This window comes from Paramormyrops kingsleyae, chromosome 15 (assembly GCF_048594095.1).
Source record: "Paramormyrops kingsleyae isolate MSU_618 chromosome 15, PKINGS_0.4, whole genome shotgun sequence".
Lineage (NCBI taxonomy): Eukaryota > Metazoa > Chordata > Actinopteri > Osteoglossiformes > Mormyridae > Paramormyrops > Paramormyrops kingsleyae.
Genome location: NC_132811.1, coordinates 25,645,364 through 25,659,975, shown reverse-complemented (window position 1 = coordinate 25,659,975; position 14,612 = coordinate 25,645,364). Strand labels below are relative to the sequence as shown.

The 14,612-nt window shown below is 41.0% G+C and overlaps 2 protein-coding genes across 2 annotated transcripts in view; both read right to left on the bottom strand.

Moving 5' to 3' along the window:
- psmd1 (proteasome 26S subunit, non-ATPase 1) overlaps positions 1-10,312 on the bottom strand; it is a 39,874-nt gene extending 29,562 nt beyond the window's left edge. Inside the window, exons 1-16 of the mRNA XM_023819959.2 lie at positions 10,140-10,312; positions 9,565-9,608; positions 9,409-9,482; positions 8,853-9,022; positions 8,428-8,636; positions 7,546-7,689; positions 7,061-7,287; positions 6,635-6,695; positions 6,262-6,390; positions 6,066-6,154; positions 5,827-5,905; positions 5,570-5,743; positions 5,377-5,488; positions 4,915-5,111; positions 2,984-3,079; positions 1,194-1,258 (exon numbers count right to left, since the gene is read on the bottom strand). Coding sequence (XP_023675727.1) covers positions 1,194-1,258; positions 2,984-3,079; positions 4,915-5,111; positions 5,377-5,488; positions 5,570-5,743; positions 5,827-5,905; positions 6,066-6,154; positions 6,262-6,390; positions 6,635-6,695; positions 7,061-7,287; positions 7,546-7,689; positions 8,428-8,636; positions 8,853-9,022; positions 9,409-9,482; positions 9,565-9,608; positions 10,140-10,155 — 1,886 coding nt within the window. The 5' untranslated portion in view covers positions 10,156-10,312. The remainder of the gene's footprint in view (positions 1-1,193; positions 1,259-2,983; positions 3,080-4,914; positions 5,112-5,376; positions 5,489-5,569; positions 5,744-5,826; positions 5,906-6,065; positions 6,155-6,261; positions 6,391-6,634; positions 6,696-7,060; positions 7,288-7,545; positions 7,690-8,427; positions 8,637-8,852; positions 9,023-9,408; positions 9,483-9,564; positions 9,609-10,139) is intronic.
- A 524-nt stretch (positions 10,313-10,836) lies between these two features.
- LOC111848160 (uncharacterized protein C2orf72 homolog) lies at positions 10,837-14,364 on the bottom strand. The gene is made up of 3 exons (XM_023819943.2): positions 13,304-14,364; positions 12,966-13,079; positions 10,837-11,894 (listed from the first exon to the last, which is right to left on the bottom strand). Exons 1-3 carry the CDS (start codon positions 14,100-14,102, stop codon positions 11,806-11,808), a joined length of 1,002 nt encoding a protein of 333 aa, XP_023675711.2. The 5' UTR covers positions 14,103-14,364; the 3' UTR covers positions 10,837-11,805.
- Between the last annotated feature and the right edge of the window lie 248 nt (positions 14,365-14,612).

The window sequence follows — 14,612 nt, the reverse complement described above, 5'->3', positions numbered from 1 at the left end:
ATAGGTCCACTGTTCTTCAGTTTGGCCCGGGATGATGTTTAATACCTTTCTGCAGTCCAGTGTGGGAATTTAGACGGAAAGATGAAGGATGGGATGATATAAACAGCAAAGGGGAACATGAGATGAAGAGGCAAAGCAGAAGCAGAGCATATTTCCATGATAAACTTCCCCGCCACACTCTCACCATTCCATGGAGAGTGGATACAATGTCCTGCCGGAACACAGGCTGTGCGTACACTGATCCCTTATCAATAATCCTGTGTGGTCTACTGAGGCAGAACGCGACAGTCACCCTGTTTTACAGTACACAGAGTTACTGCAGAGCCAGTGTGGGAAAACGATGGGCAAGCCCCTCTGCCCATATCCATCCACTTTCCACAAATGTGTATGCGGAGCAACACTAAAGCAAGCAAAGCAAGCCTGGACCAAACAGGGAAGGGGATACTCGGAACAGGACACCAGTCATTTAGAGCAGTGTTTCACAACTTGGTTCTCGGGCATGCCCAGAGAGAGGGAGCTGGGAGGGAGAAAAAATGTGGACAAGATGGAGAGCCCCAAGGACCGTTTGAGAAGATACAGAAATACAAACACTGGCACCCTATTACACTGGGGGGTACACAGCCTCTGCATCACCCCCCTATGTCCAGGCACAATATTATTATAAAGATTCATAATAATCTCCCAGCATTTGAATGACACTCTCTCCCAGCATTAAGCACAGAAGAGAAAGCTGAAATGAGACTAGCGTGCCAAGCCCAACTAACAGACTTAATGTCGACCCATGAGGTGTCCACAAGACAATCTGTGAGACCAGCCAGTTTGAAAACACTGGAAGTACCAAGCATAATTACCACAAACCAAATGAAAACACCGGGAGGTACTAATGTTTCGGTTTTTACATGAGCCAAAACCCAGAGGGGAAAAACCCACTTTCAGAAGAAGCATTTGTGGGGTAAGGAAATGATGTCTGAAGCTGATTTGGAATGTTAAAAACAGGAGATAAAATGAATGATTGGATCTATATGACACTTTCCACACAAATTTGGAAAGTATTTCTAAACCATGAATGGAATTTGCTTTGTGTACACATACTTAGAACAATTACCAAAGCATGCCACAGCAGAGGAATCAAAACGCAGAAGCAGCAACCCAGTGGTGGAAAGTGGTATGACAGTAGGTGAAATGGACCATACCTGAACAAGATAAACCCGATTGACTCCACTGCGGCCCGTCTGACATCGTCATTGACGTCGCTCACCTATCCAAAAAGCACACACAGTTAGCCCAAAGGCACACACCTGGCAGAAACATATTTAAGGGCCTGATCGAAGCTACTCTGCAATGTAATTCTTCCCTAAGGATTTGCAGATTATAAATAACAGGAATGTCTGAAAATATTATACTTCTTTCTAAATAAATCTAGTAGTACAGCAGTAAAGCCTGAAGCAGTTACAAGATTTCTCAGTCTTTGATTAAAGGCACAATTTGTCTTTTGGCTGGCCAGTTCATCGCAGTCAGTAAAGTTTACATGTATATTAAGAAAATCAAATTATTGTGATCTGACTAAAACAGGACTTTTAAAAGTACATGTAAACATCTTAGTCTGACTGAAATTGTGCTGAATCAAATTTCTCTTTCTTGGACTAAGACATCCTTTTTTGTTTCATAAATACCCCAATATTTATTAAAACAAAACCACATTGCAATCTGAAAAAAATCCAATACTGTGCTGTTACAGTATATAATACAAAATACTGTATTTCATGTTATTTTATCCTGATCTTGTATCTGTTCTACCAACCAGATCACGATTAAAGCTTGTCATTTTATTTGTCCAGGCATCCATTATTTTTTTTTATTATTTTTTTTATTTTTATTTTTTTTAAATATACTTTTTTTTTTTTATTCTTCGGTCAATAAATCGATTTCCCTCCCATGCATGTATACTGGCAGAAGGGCAGTAGTCTGATTAAATGGCACAATCAAGCTATAACTGTAGCTTGAATTAGCTGTCCATGTAAACGTATTGAGTGACCAGATACCAGCACACAAAACGATGTAAACGGACCTTCAGTCAGATATGCAAGCACTGCCATCTATTGGTGGAAGGAGGAATAAGACTCATGAGGTGCATTTAGCGCCAGCATTTCTCTTTATAAAATAGGCAGTCAAAACACAAGGGGCCCCTAATACCAGCCCATGGACAGCTCAGGTGTTTTTTAGTAAGAATGTGCTTTTCCATTCTGCTGTGGTTTAAGGCTGATTAAAAGCTTATCAGCTTATTTCAAATCCAGGTATGATGTCTGCAGCATGAATACCAAAGCAGTAATATAATGGCATTAATGCAGTAAGACCTAAAAAGTTTTTAGGCAATGGACAAAAAAATTCTAAAAAGTTCAGATTTTACTTTGCTACATTTTCACCTCCACTGCACACGGCACAGTAAATTACAGATATGAATAATGTTCCGTTTCAGTAAAGTCAGGCATTATCAGTTTCAGAACTGACTTTATGCATTTCAATTACAGAAAAGCATTACAATATTTACAAATGCTCCAGAGGTTTCTTCCATCTCTAATTAAATGACTGATTCTCAGATGTCCAGCCCACACACGTGGATTATTCTGATTGGCTTAGACTTCAATTTCATTCAACTTCTTGCTTGTTAAACCGCCTAACAGACTGCAGCATGACTCAACATTTAAGGAAACTAATTTGTAAGGTAAAACAAACATTCCTTCAGGAAATATACATGCAGCTGATTTGATCAGTGCTGCAGATGACATTAGAATTGTCTTATCTGAGAACATTTCAAATATGGCAATTTTTAATACGTTATCATCATTCTAACAATTCCCCTTTCCCAGAGCCTGTTGACAGGAGCAGAAAAGCCCCTGAGGACTCTTCTTGGCTGCTGCCCTCCGGATGGCCAGTGTGTGGAGCAGTGCCTGGTGTGACAGGGGTGCGGGGATTTTAGACTCACAGCTACGTGCAGCAGCCGTCTGATGGCTTTGTTGTTGCCAGAGCCGCAGTACGCCATAGCCACCGTGTACATCCCAGAGCGCCGGAGGATGGGGTCCTGAAAAGGAGGAAGCACATACCCCGCTGAGTGTCTGCCTATGCACTAGTGAATGGCTACAACACCACTCATCATTGTAGCCAAACAATGTCATTGGCTTAACATACTAAATACTAGCAAACAAGTTTACAAGTGAGAAAAGCTTAAAGTGAGACAAGCAAAGCAATTTCTGCGTGTGTAGCACAGCCATGGGAGACCTGTGCTAATATTATTACTGCTATTTATTATTACTAGTACTACAGATTACACAGTATACTGCTGCAGATGTCCAGCACGATGACAAGCAGTATACTGATATATGATGGCATTATTATTAGGTGCTTTCACACAGGATCTTTTGTTTGGGATTAAAACCTTTTTCCAGAACCAGGGACTTTTGTCATGTCCACACCGCAGGAACTCAGCCCGACTGTAGTTTCTCAGAGGCAGTTTTGGAATCCTATTTTAGTACCAACACCAGAGTAGGTATTTTCGTTGAACACAAACTACTGGGTAGGCACTTACAGAGATAGCTTGAGGATTGGATGGCCACAAGCACCGGTGCCAATTTAGAGGTTGCATGGAAGTGCAGGGAAAATGTAGCAGAGCAAAAATGCAGATGGAATTATTTTTGCACCTCAATTACATTTGATGCAAACAAGAAAATAATTTAATTGATGCATCTCTATATTCCTGCATCAGAAAACTTGCTTAATAAGAAATATACTTCTGTCTAATATTGCTGGTTCCAGCAGTGAAACTTCCCAACACTTATTAGTGGGATAACGTTACATACAGGGCTGTCACATCAATATCAATAATCAAGTAATCTACCAATTAATCTGATGATTCATTGAGTAATCATTTGTAACATAAAATATAATCACAAATAATAAATATAGTTATGTTAGATGATGCGTCGGGGCTAACATTTGTTGTAGCAGCGATTATTTTGGCATACAGAACTGTAGAAAGTAAATTTAGCAGTCAATGTGGTGACAAAGACAGACTAGTCTATTCCAAGAGGTTAAATGGCACATATCTATGATTCACCTTGCATTATTGGCTATTGTCTTAAGTTTCATTTGTGCTGCAGGCATAATATGGTGATATTTAAGTTCTGTTTTGCAACACTGATACATGACTGCATTTTTAGTCACATTTAATGTTAAGTGATTCAACACAGCTGATGCTTTCTCTTTATATTTGGACCCTCACCCTCTACACACGGTCTCCCTTCCACCATATTGCCAAGCAACTGAGAAGGAAAATTTTAATCAATGCTTTTAAATAATCTAGTGATCAAGTTTTATCAAGTAATAGTGACAGCTCTAGTTACCGAATCATTGTTTTTTTATTCTGTGTAATAATGCTGGCCAGATTTATTAAGATATTGCGGGTCATATTCAGTACAATATAAATAAAAGGTTATGTCCCTTTTGATCGCGATCAATCCCTCACAATGACTAACAAACTGTTAAACGACTTATCTTCCCATTGTTTTGCCGTGACGGTGTAGTTCCGTATGAAATTTTGTGTGAAATTTAAGCTTTGAGCTTTTTGCATCTCCCATGCTTATTTAGCATGAAGGTCCCGGTTCCTGTTGTGTGGCATGAAAGCGACACACAAAAGTGGCCAGGAGCTACAAAAGTCCCTGGTCGAGACCAACACCAGGTTCTGGAACTTTAGTGTGAAAGCACCTATTATCATCATCATCATCATCATCATCAAATGAGGTGCAACACAGCACTGCAGAAGTGTGGCACAGTGGCAGACAGTGTACTGTTATATATATATATATGGTGGTACAATCATCATCATCATCATCATCATCACAGACGCACTGGCAGCCACACCTTGTCCCTGCAGAGGCTCTCGATGAGAGTGTCGGCCTCCTCCATGCGTCCATACATGACCAGTGCAATGCCCACCGCCAGCCCACGCAGGATCTTTTCATGTTGCGTCTCCTGAGCGTAGCCGACCATGTCCTCGATGGCCTGGGCTGACTTAGAGCCCAGCATGACCAGGCCCAGGGCGAGCCCAGCCGCCTCACCTGAAAGGAAGAAGTCCGACATGGTCGCCCTACCTGCATCAGCATCACCCACCACAGAGGTCCATGTGATAAGAGGTTAAGTTAATGTCTTCTGCTTTGATTTTATAAAGCTAAAGAGCTTTGAAAAGGTGCTTAATCTTAAAACTACTCAAGCAGAAGCATGCAGCTGCAGAACAGATTAAATGAGGCATGATGGGATATTTTGCTAGGAAGCACAGCATGTAACACAGGACTAAATGAAAAACATGCAGGCTGAGCTTCGCACCTGTCACTGCATCGTCCTGGTAGAGATTGGCCTTCAGAAGGTCATACACATCCTGTCGGGCAGTGCCCAGGGCAGCTAAGCCCAGGCCCAGGGCTCCACCGTGACGGACGATCTGTTGGCAGAGGGATGAAGTGATCACCAAAGCCTAGTTTGCGTTCAGAAGGAGGTCAGTTTACTCGTGGCGTGGACTCACATCGTTGCTAGTGCTCTTAAGCTGGCTGAGAAGGTAGTCAATGATGTCCCCCCCATGGTTGGCGTGAATGAGCCCCAGGGCATAGAGACCACCCCCTTCCTGGTAGGCCGAGCCAGGGGAGGTGTCTTTGGGGAGGTACGTGGCCATCAGCTGCAGCGCCTCCTTTTCATGTCCCTGTCCACAGAGACACAGAGGACATGAGCATTCAAAGTCGACCAATCAGCTGTGAGGTACTCTTTTAAAGGGGTTGGCCTTGCCTTGTGAATGACGCCCAGGCTGGCAGTGGCAGTGAATTTGGCCCAGTTAGTAGCTCTGGCTAGCCACTCTAAATTCTCTCTGTTCAAAAGAGAGAGAAAGGAGCCGTTTATAATACTCCCAAAATAAGAAAAGAATCATTAACAATATTGAAAGAACACACAGCCTCCTGACCTAGAGATACTGGAATGTTTCAGCAACAAACCTCAAAGCTGCAGAAACGGCAGGATGGCCATCGTACCTGAGAAACTGGTCGCTGGTGGTGCCGCTGTGCATGAAGGAGTTGGCGATGACCGTCGCTGTGTGACATACCGAATTCCGCACGGCATCCTATAACGGTGCAAGACAGAGTCAGCACTCAGGACAGTGACTTGCCGCCTACATCGATACAGAGCAATCTGAATATTCACAGGCATCTTAAGCTGCCTGTCTCCCACCTTTGTGTTCTTGAGGATCATGAGATCCGTGTTGTTGTTTCGGATGAGAAACTGTAGATGCAGCTCTATGGCCATTTCCCCGCTGAGGATTTTGATCATCTTGGAATTCTGGTCTTTAGGTTCATCCTTCTGCAGCATGGAAAGAAGGAATAAGGGCTGTGGTTACACTGGGAAATGATGCAGGCAAACACTACAATCAAATATTACAGGCCATGACCATAAGTTAAGGACTCTGTCTCGATATTTAGATGCAGAACAAAATTAAATTACATGCAGTTTCATGCCCATTTTTTTTTCAATAAAGCCAGAACTTACACATTTGGAATTTAATTAAAACCAGGAGTTCAAATACATCAAAAACTCCTGCACTTACTGAATCAGATGCCTTCCCAGCAGGAGAGCTCCCCACTTTCTCTTCAGTTTCCATAGTATCACTAAGCAAAAAAAATACAAACATTCATATTTCAAAACCAAATCTTGCCTTTGGATTAAATCGTCTTCTTGCTTTGTTTCAAAGGTGTTGTTCAGCTCTTGCTCTGATATCACAATCAGGTGATTCATTGAAAGCTCTACATAACTGCTTTTTTACTTAGTTGGCTCCTTGACGGTAGTATGTTAGTAAAATGCTATTTGCCTCACCTCTACGATGTTTTGTACAAAAGCATCTGTAACATAAGTAAATGTAATGCAAATCACAAGCGTGATAAGCAGCAGTGATCTCACAATCTAACAGGCCACTCTGTGCACATCCTCTGTGTAGATCTACGCCACCACACACCAGCACCATCTGTGCGCTCACCCGTCTTTGTCATGGCTAACCACGGTGCCCGTGTTGGTGGAGCCCGGCACCGAGGGGATGGGGGTCCCCACAGTGCGCAGGTTCTGGATGACGGAGGACAGAAACTGCTGGCTGGCACTCTCATACAGGTCAAAGCATATCTGATAGGCCATCAGCAGGTTGTCCTCCTTAACCAGCTTCTCCAGGATGTCACTGACAGCTTGGGGGTCATCCAGGAATATCAGGCACTGCACAGGACGGGAAGAGAGGGTCAGGCACAGTACCACACACAGCCATGTCCATAGAAGATGGAAGATAGACACAAAACTAACATAAAGAAATCCAGGATGAACACCAGCTAATTCTAACCTAACCCTACATCATCTCTACTGGCCTCCACAGGATCTCCATCCTCTTCTAAAGCTGTCAGAGTGTAGCAGCAGACCAAAACATCAGCACCCCTATCCCCCCCCCCCAGAAACCCCTGAGCTCCCAAGGCAGGCTACCTGACAGACGTTGATGAAGTCCGGCTTCTCCAGGTTCATGTAAAGCTTGACCAACACCCTGAGAACTTCGTTGCGAAACTGCTTGTTCTGCATCAGCGACATGCACACCTTCAGGCTGTAGGCCAGGAGGCCGCTGACGTCATTCTGCTCAAAGGGGGAAAACGGCACTATATCAGGTCATGGAGAAGCGGATGTCAAGGCCTCCATGAAACGATGTACAGCTACCTCCACAAGAACAAACACGTAAGAGCTGGAGACACAAGCAAAGCAATATCAATAAAAATCATTATTTACAACCCAGCTATCTGGTACAGATGAATAATATAATCATACTCAGAACTTAACAAGAGCGATACAGAATTATCACTAGCTGCTCTCAACCTGCTATTGACTCCTGCCAGGCATACAGTACAGATGCCATGCCTTCAGTGGCCTGCCTTCTGTCTGGGACTTCAATGCACATGCACACACGATATAATCATTTTATTATAATGTATTTATACATTATGCGTATATATAAATGTTGAATCTAATTTTTAAAATGTGGTTGTCAAATATCAAATGTGTTCCCCCCCCAACAGATTCACCATCTGGTAAAAACCCAAAAAACATTACATATAATCAATTGAATTGTAGGCAGCTAAAAACTATAAATCTGGTCAAAGTGCAAACACTGCTTACAAATTCTGCCCTGCAAAGACATTTATCACAGATGACTATGCTTGCTATTAAAACATAGTAGTGCCCTCAGTAACAGTCTGACAGTTCACCTCCACTGTGCCAATATGATTATAAGTTAAACATAATTACAGAGGTAATCACTTGACCATGCAGCTAAGAAGTAGATCCTTAATTATCGGAAATTCCTCAGGATATACTTACAGACTCCAGAATGGTCTTCTCAAAGATGTCCAAGCGGCGTGTCTCCAGGGCAATACCGATAGCCTGCTTGTACTTATGGTCTCCCAGGCAACGGAGGAACATTTTGTTTACAATGCCCTCAAGCCGTGGGTCAATGTTCTTCTTCTCCTCACCATCCGGTAGCTCTGCGTTCTCCACGCGCAGCTTTGTGTAATGGTCAATGCATTTGGCTGAAGGCATGTCACAGGGAAGCATATCATTCCCACAGGTAAATCTAACTATTATATATTCAGAAAGAACCGACAATCTATTCTAGTGCTTAAGTTCAGGAAACTCATTTAAACATTTCAGGAATAAATTAAATCACATGCAAAATATATTTAATCTGCACTTTATTATCATTTCTGTTTTTGCACATCTACCATTCCTGACATTCGCACACTCACCAATAATTGTCTCCACATATTCTGAATCATCAGTGACATTGAACAGGTCCCCAGCGCCAAGAGCGTAGTTCAGGGACTCCTCGAAAGCCCCAAGATGGTAGAAAACTTTGGAAGCCACCAGAGCAGCAAACTCTCTGCTACGAAACGTCTCATCTTCATACAAAACTTCACTAAAGCCAGGAGGAGGAGGAAAATATGATATTCAACAAAAGTACTAAGAAATTTCCAAAACTTGACATGGACACATTATATACTGTTTTTCCAAATTCACACCAGAATACTGCTAATTAAGATGCCTTTGATACTCCTGATTCACAGTTCCATTTATGGGCCATAACATATCGTTGTTTTTTCCTTACATTTTTGCACTTGATCAACTACTTGTACCTGTCAACAATTACTTATTAATATAGTAACCGACAGCTACAAACCTTTCCTACCTACAAGATCAAAACGGTTTGAACCAATTCACAGAAATACCTTTTCAAAATTTCTCGGTATACTTCCACGACGTCAAAATTTGTGTTTTATTAAATATTTACAAATGATTACTTACATTTTATCAACGGATTCCGATATCTCAGCCCAAAAGTCATTGACAATAGAGTTCAATTTGTGCAAGGCAAACTCCTAATGCAAGAGAAAAGCCATCGGGTAAGTCATTATTCGTCTCAGGATACATTAACTAAAACTATATCATTCAAGTATTTACCTTCAATTGGGGCTCGTCTTCGTCCAACAGAGAAATTATTCCCGCTGCGAAAATAAATGCATAAAAGACGGAAGATGAGCACGGCAAAGCCGTTTTCGGGGTTTTATGTGCGGGACCGACCGTAAACACACACGCTAGGCCTCCTACCATTCATTACGGTCAGTTTCAGGGAACAGACAGAAACCTCATGTTTTTCCTGTACCTGTAGAGTATTCCGATTATTCTGCTTATAATGACACTGTATGAAACTACCCTTATAAACAATTTCAGAGCAGCTGCCAAAAGTTACCCCCGGTATAGACGGCTTGGCTCTTTGTACCGGTAGCCAAGTCTCTTAGCGGTCGTATACTTGCTGGTTATCATTAAGTTAAAATTACGTTTATATTGAAGACGTAATATGTTTCCTAAAAGACACCCCGACTGTTGTGTTCGTTCAGTGTGAGATATACGTCGGGAATTAACAGCAATGCTAACCGGCTAGCTCTGACTCAGCTAAATCAACCGGCACTTCCTCGTCTGCCACTAACACAAGCCTGCTCGAAAAAATATACGTACATCATTGTTCAGTCACTTACCCGCTGAAGTTATCATATTTGATTCTTATGCCACCTCTGTACTGAGACAAAGGAAACGTGTTCTCTACTGGAAAGAGAAATCTCAGAAAGCATAAATTATCACCCCGTGTCAGTGAGCGACACTACCTCCGCTGTTTTTTTCTTTCAAAAGAAGCCCTAGGCATGGACCCGTTGTTTGTGCATGGTGTCCAATGTGTTGCCTGACTGTTGAATTAAAACTTCCCAGTTTTAAAAAACTGAAAAATGTAAATGGTGCTATTACAACTACATATGAATAGAAGACCTAGAGCTAAACATAATTTTTAGCTTGCTGGTTTAATTCCGTTGTGAATTAAACTCTCATATGCTAATAAGAAATTTTAAACAGGAGATTTTTGAACCTCAACCGAACTCTGGGTCTTGTAGTTGGAGAAATGGAACAAAAAAACGACTATGCATCAATAGGACTGGAAAGACCGTGGGTGTTCTTGGAATAAGCGGCTGGTGGGTGGATGGATGGATCCTCCGTCCGTCCGTCCATTCATCCATCATCAGCTTATCCTGGTTAAGGTCACGTGGTTGGACCGAATCGCTCAATTTGATTAGAATGGTAGATTCTCGAGAAATCTCATCCTTCAAAAAATGACAAAGGTTTCAAATTCATTTAAAATTTATTCTAAAGCACGTGCTGGTTAAACAAATACACTGAAACGCAAATTTAGGTATAAATATGAATTTAATACAATTAGAAAAATATTAATCATAATCCTTGATTGTAATAAAACAGCCTATTTTAACATAAAATTACTGTTAAACAATTCCATATGTTTTATACAAAATAAATGCTACATCTCAGTTAGATATATGTATATTTATCAATTGACTTTTAAATATTTAGTGATGATATGTAAAAGACAGGGCTATATAGTGACCGACAAGAAATACAATAAGAATGAAGATCGGTATTGAGAACTGCATCAAGTTTTATACTAAATGAATACATGATCTAATTTAATTTAATACCCATATTTAATGTTACTGATTAAATTGTTCAACACAATTACCTTTAAACATCCCACTCATGGGATGCATTCCATAATAACAGAAAAAGCAGTTTATTGTGCAAATCATCTATATCTTTCAAAACACTAAAAAGTAGCAGATATTTCTTCCATTTTTGAGAAAAAACAACATACAAATCTAGTGCCATTGAGACACGTGGAAAACAAGCATTCACCCTTAATAAAGAAGGTACATAAAATGGTGAATGAGATGCTCCTGCAACCTTGGCTGTTGGTTTTTAATAAAAATATAATTGCATATATATAAAACTAAGCAGAGCAGCAATCAAATTAGTTGCCTCAATTCATAATTTTTTCACGCATTAAAAACCTGGCTTATACAAATCTGTAATGCACTATGAACAAGATCCAGTGATACCATCAGTGTTACTTTAAAATGGTGCCTTTAACTGAAGTGTAAGTTGACAAAAGATTTTCTGTGGTTGTAATCATTAAGTCAGGTTGTTTAATCTTCACAAAAGTCATATTGTTGTTAAAGTTGTACATTATTTTAAAAGATTTTCTTAAAGATAAATTGATTATAGTATAATTCTTTTTTAACATAAACTCATGCAAGCTGTGCAGCCTAGCGTTATAGGACATGAGAAATGGACAGTTTGGCTCTGCTATCCGCTCATGTTACAGCCTGCCTGCTGCATGTTGGTTGTGGAGGTCTTCGTCAGGGGTACACACTCTTCCACACACTCTGCTCCACCTAGAAATTTTAAATGAAAGTTAAAAATTATTTCCCTGTAATCAAACCAAATGTTTCACAATTTGGGTGACACAGTGGCTGAGCAGGTAGCAGTCACCGACACTCTAAAAGGTCCTGGGCTGAGTTTTGACCACAAAAGCTGGATTGAGCCTGTTGGATATTATTTTTGGGTTGTTTTCAGTCCAAATACCCAGTCCTGACCCAGCATTTCGGCTGCTGGCCGGACCCGGCTGCGGGGGGATGTTTAAGACCCAGCATTTGGACACCTGTACCCATATTCTGTCACATAACATTCAAATATATTCGTTGGAACTATTGGAAAATAAACAGTCAAATAACCTCAAACACCAGATGAGAAATTTTTGCTTTTATTCCACCGTGTAATAATATCTATAATAAAACAATACTGTAATATTTGAATAATATACATAACAAAATTAAAGCTAATTTTAACTCCTTCTCTTGGAACAATAACGTTACACTGTCTTTCATCTATTGCCAGCAAGCTAACGTTGGTTAAATGCTACCTAGCCAGTTAACCATGAGCTAAGTAAGAGATAACTTACTGTATTGTGTCTGTATGTGTATGTGTGTGTATATATATATATATATATATATATATATATATATATATATATATATATATATATATATATATATATATATATATATATATACACACACACACACACACACACACACACACACACACACACCCTGCACAAACTAACCTAGAATCATGATTGAATTGCATAACCCAACAGGCTGGGTTAAAATAACCCTGCTTAATATTTATCTAGTGCTGGGCTGCCAGTTAACCCATGTTGGGTTGTGTTGACCCAAGCAGTATCTTAGAGTGGACCCATGTCACATTGGTTTTCACCCACAGTCCAAAGTTAGGCTATCTGGTGTCTATGAATTGTCCATATTTAGTGATGGTAGGTATATGCCCTGTCATGAGCTGGTATCTGATCCTGATGGACCCCAGTCTTATGCCCTGTGCTGCCTGACACTGGCTGCAGACCAGCCCCTCCAGGGTAACTGGTTAGAAGACACATGCATGGTTTTCACCTTGCTTCCCGTTAATGGAGGTGCTGGTGGCTGTGTTTCTCTGAGCTCCTCTGTGAACCCATGGGAAGCACTGTAACATTTCTGATAAGCCGCTCCCTCTGTTCACAGCATTACCTAAAATCACAACAGGTGTAACAATTAAAGTTTGGAAGCAATCGGTGCTCTGACACATACCTCTACGTTTTACATGTAGGTTTCAATTAACAAAATAGATTAAGTATTTTATTTATAACCAAGTAAAGAAAATAAGCTACATGAACATAAAATACTATTATAGTAGGCTATCAATACAGTAAGAAAACATGAAATGAACTTCAGTTTTACTTGAGGTACTTAACCTCTATGAAGAGATGATTGTAGTGTCCTGCAGACATTTTTTTTAATTGTATGCATCCCATCTGCCGTCTTTGGCACGAAAGGTCCGACCCAGATCATTTCAGAGGAGTGGCTTCTGAACACTGACCGCATAAGTTGATCCAAAACCTCTACGGATGTACACGTTTCTCTGCTTTGGCCTCTTAAGTACACCAATCCTAGCAATGCAGGAACGACACCGGCTTTTTTCAGTCGGACTTTCACATCTTTAAGGATTTCCTTCAAGCAGATCCTGTTTTCTATACAACTGATAAATTCCTGCCTAAAAATAAATATTATTATTGGCGAATCGATGGCCCGATGAACCCCGCGGGGATCGCTGTTCTTGTTAAAAATTCCCCGTTTCACTCCCATTGCTTTTTCGGTGTCCTCTCCATCCAGTTTTGCATTCACCTCTAAACCCTGTGGCCTCCGAGGCTGGATTAACTCGCCCCCTTGGGAAGAAAGCAAGGCTTTCGCCCTGGATACATTGTTGCTGGTTGCAGTCTTTTCGAAGGATGTTTGATTTTCTTGGCTTTTATCGTCAGCAGACACGGATCCGTTACTTATATTACTCGCCATGTGATTAAAGTTGTCAGTTGCGTCATCCCGGTACTCAAGGCAGGGAGAATGAAATATTTCCTTCACGAATTCCTCAACGAGCTGCGATGGGTTTCCGTCTTGGGGATTCCAGGACTCGCTTACAAGATATATCCTCTCTTTACCCCCGATCTCACTTAGAATTTGCTGAAACTCTTCGTCTCCCTGTGACTTACCGGCCATCTCCAATTTCTTGCTCTCGGATATTCAAAAGATTTCGCCTATTTATGCAAAGACAACCGCACACCGTGAAACGGTAGATTTACTGCATCGGACGTATCGGACACATCTGTATTCTAGACTCCAAAGAAAGCGGTGTATTTAACAGCCCAAAGGAGTTAACAGAGAAACTACTGCAGATCGGTGGGAAAGCCCGAACACCAAAGTAAAATAGATTATGGGCGTGGCAAATAGAGATCGGGCGCTGGAGTCGACTGTTGATTGGTCGACGCATTTTGATTGCTAGACGGGCTCGCGAGGTGAGCAAAAAAAAAGATCCCGTGTTTGCCCTGAGGTTAATGTCTAATATGCAGCAAATAAACAGACAGCATTTTTGCAACCATATTAATGGAAATCGTTGTCAGAGTCTGCCACAAGAATATGAAAAGTCAAGCTCATTATTTTACCTATTTTAACACAGAATACAACTACATATACCCAAAACTGCCAGTTTCAGTTAGGTAAATCTAAAGG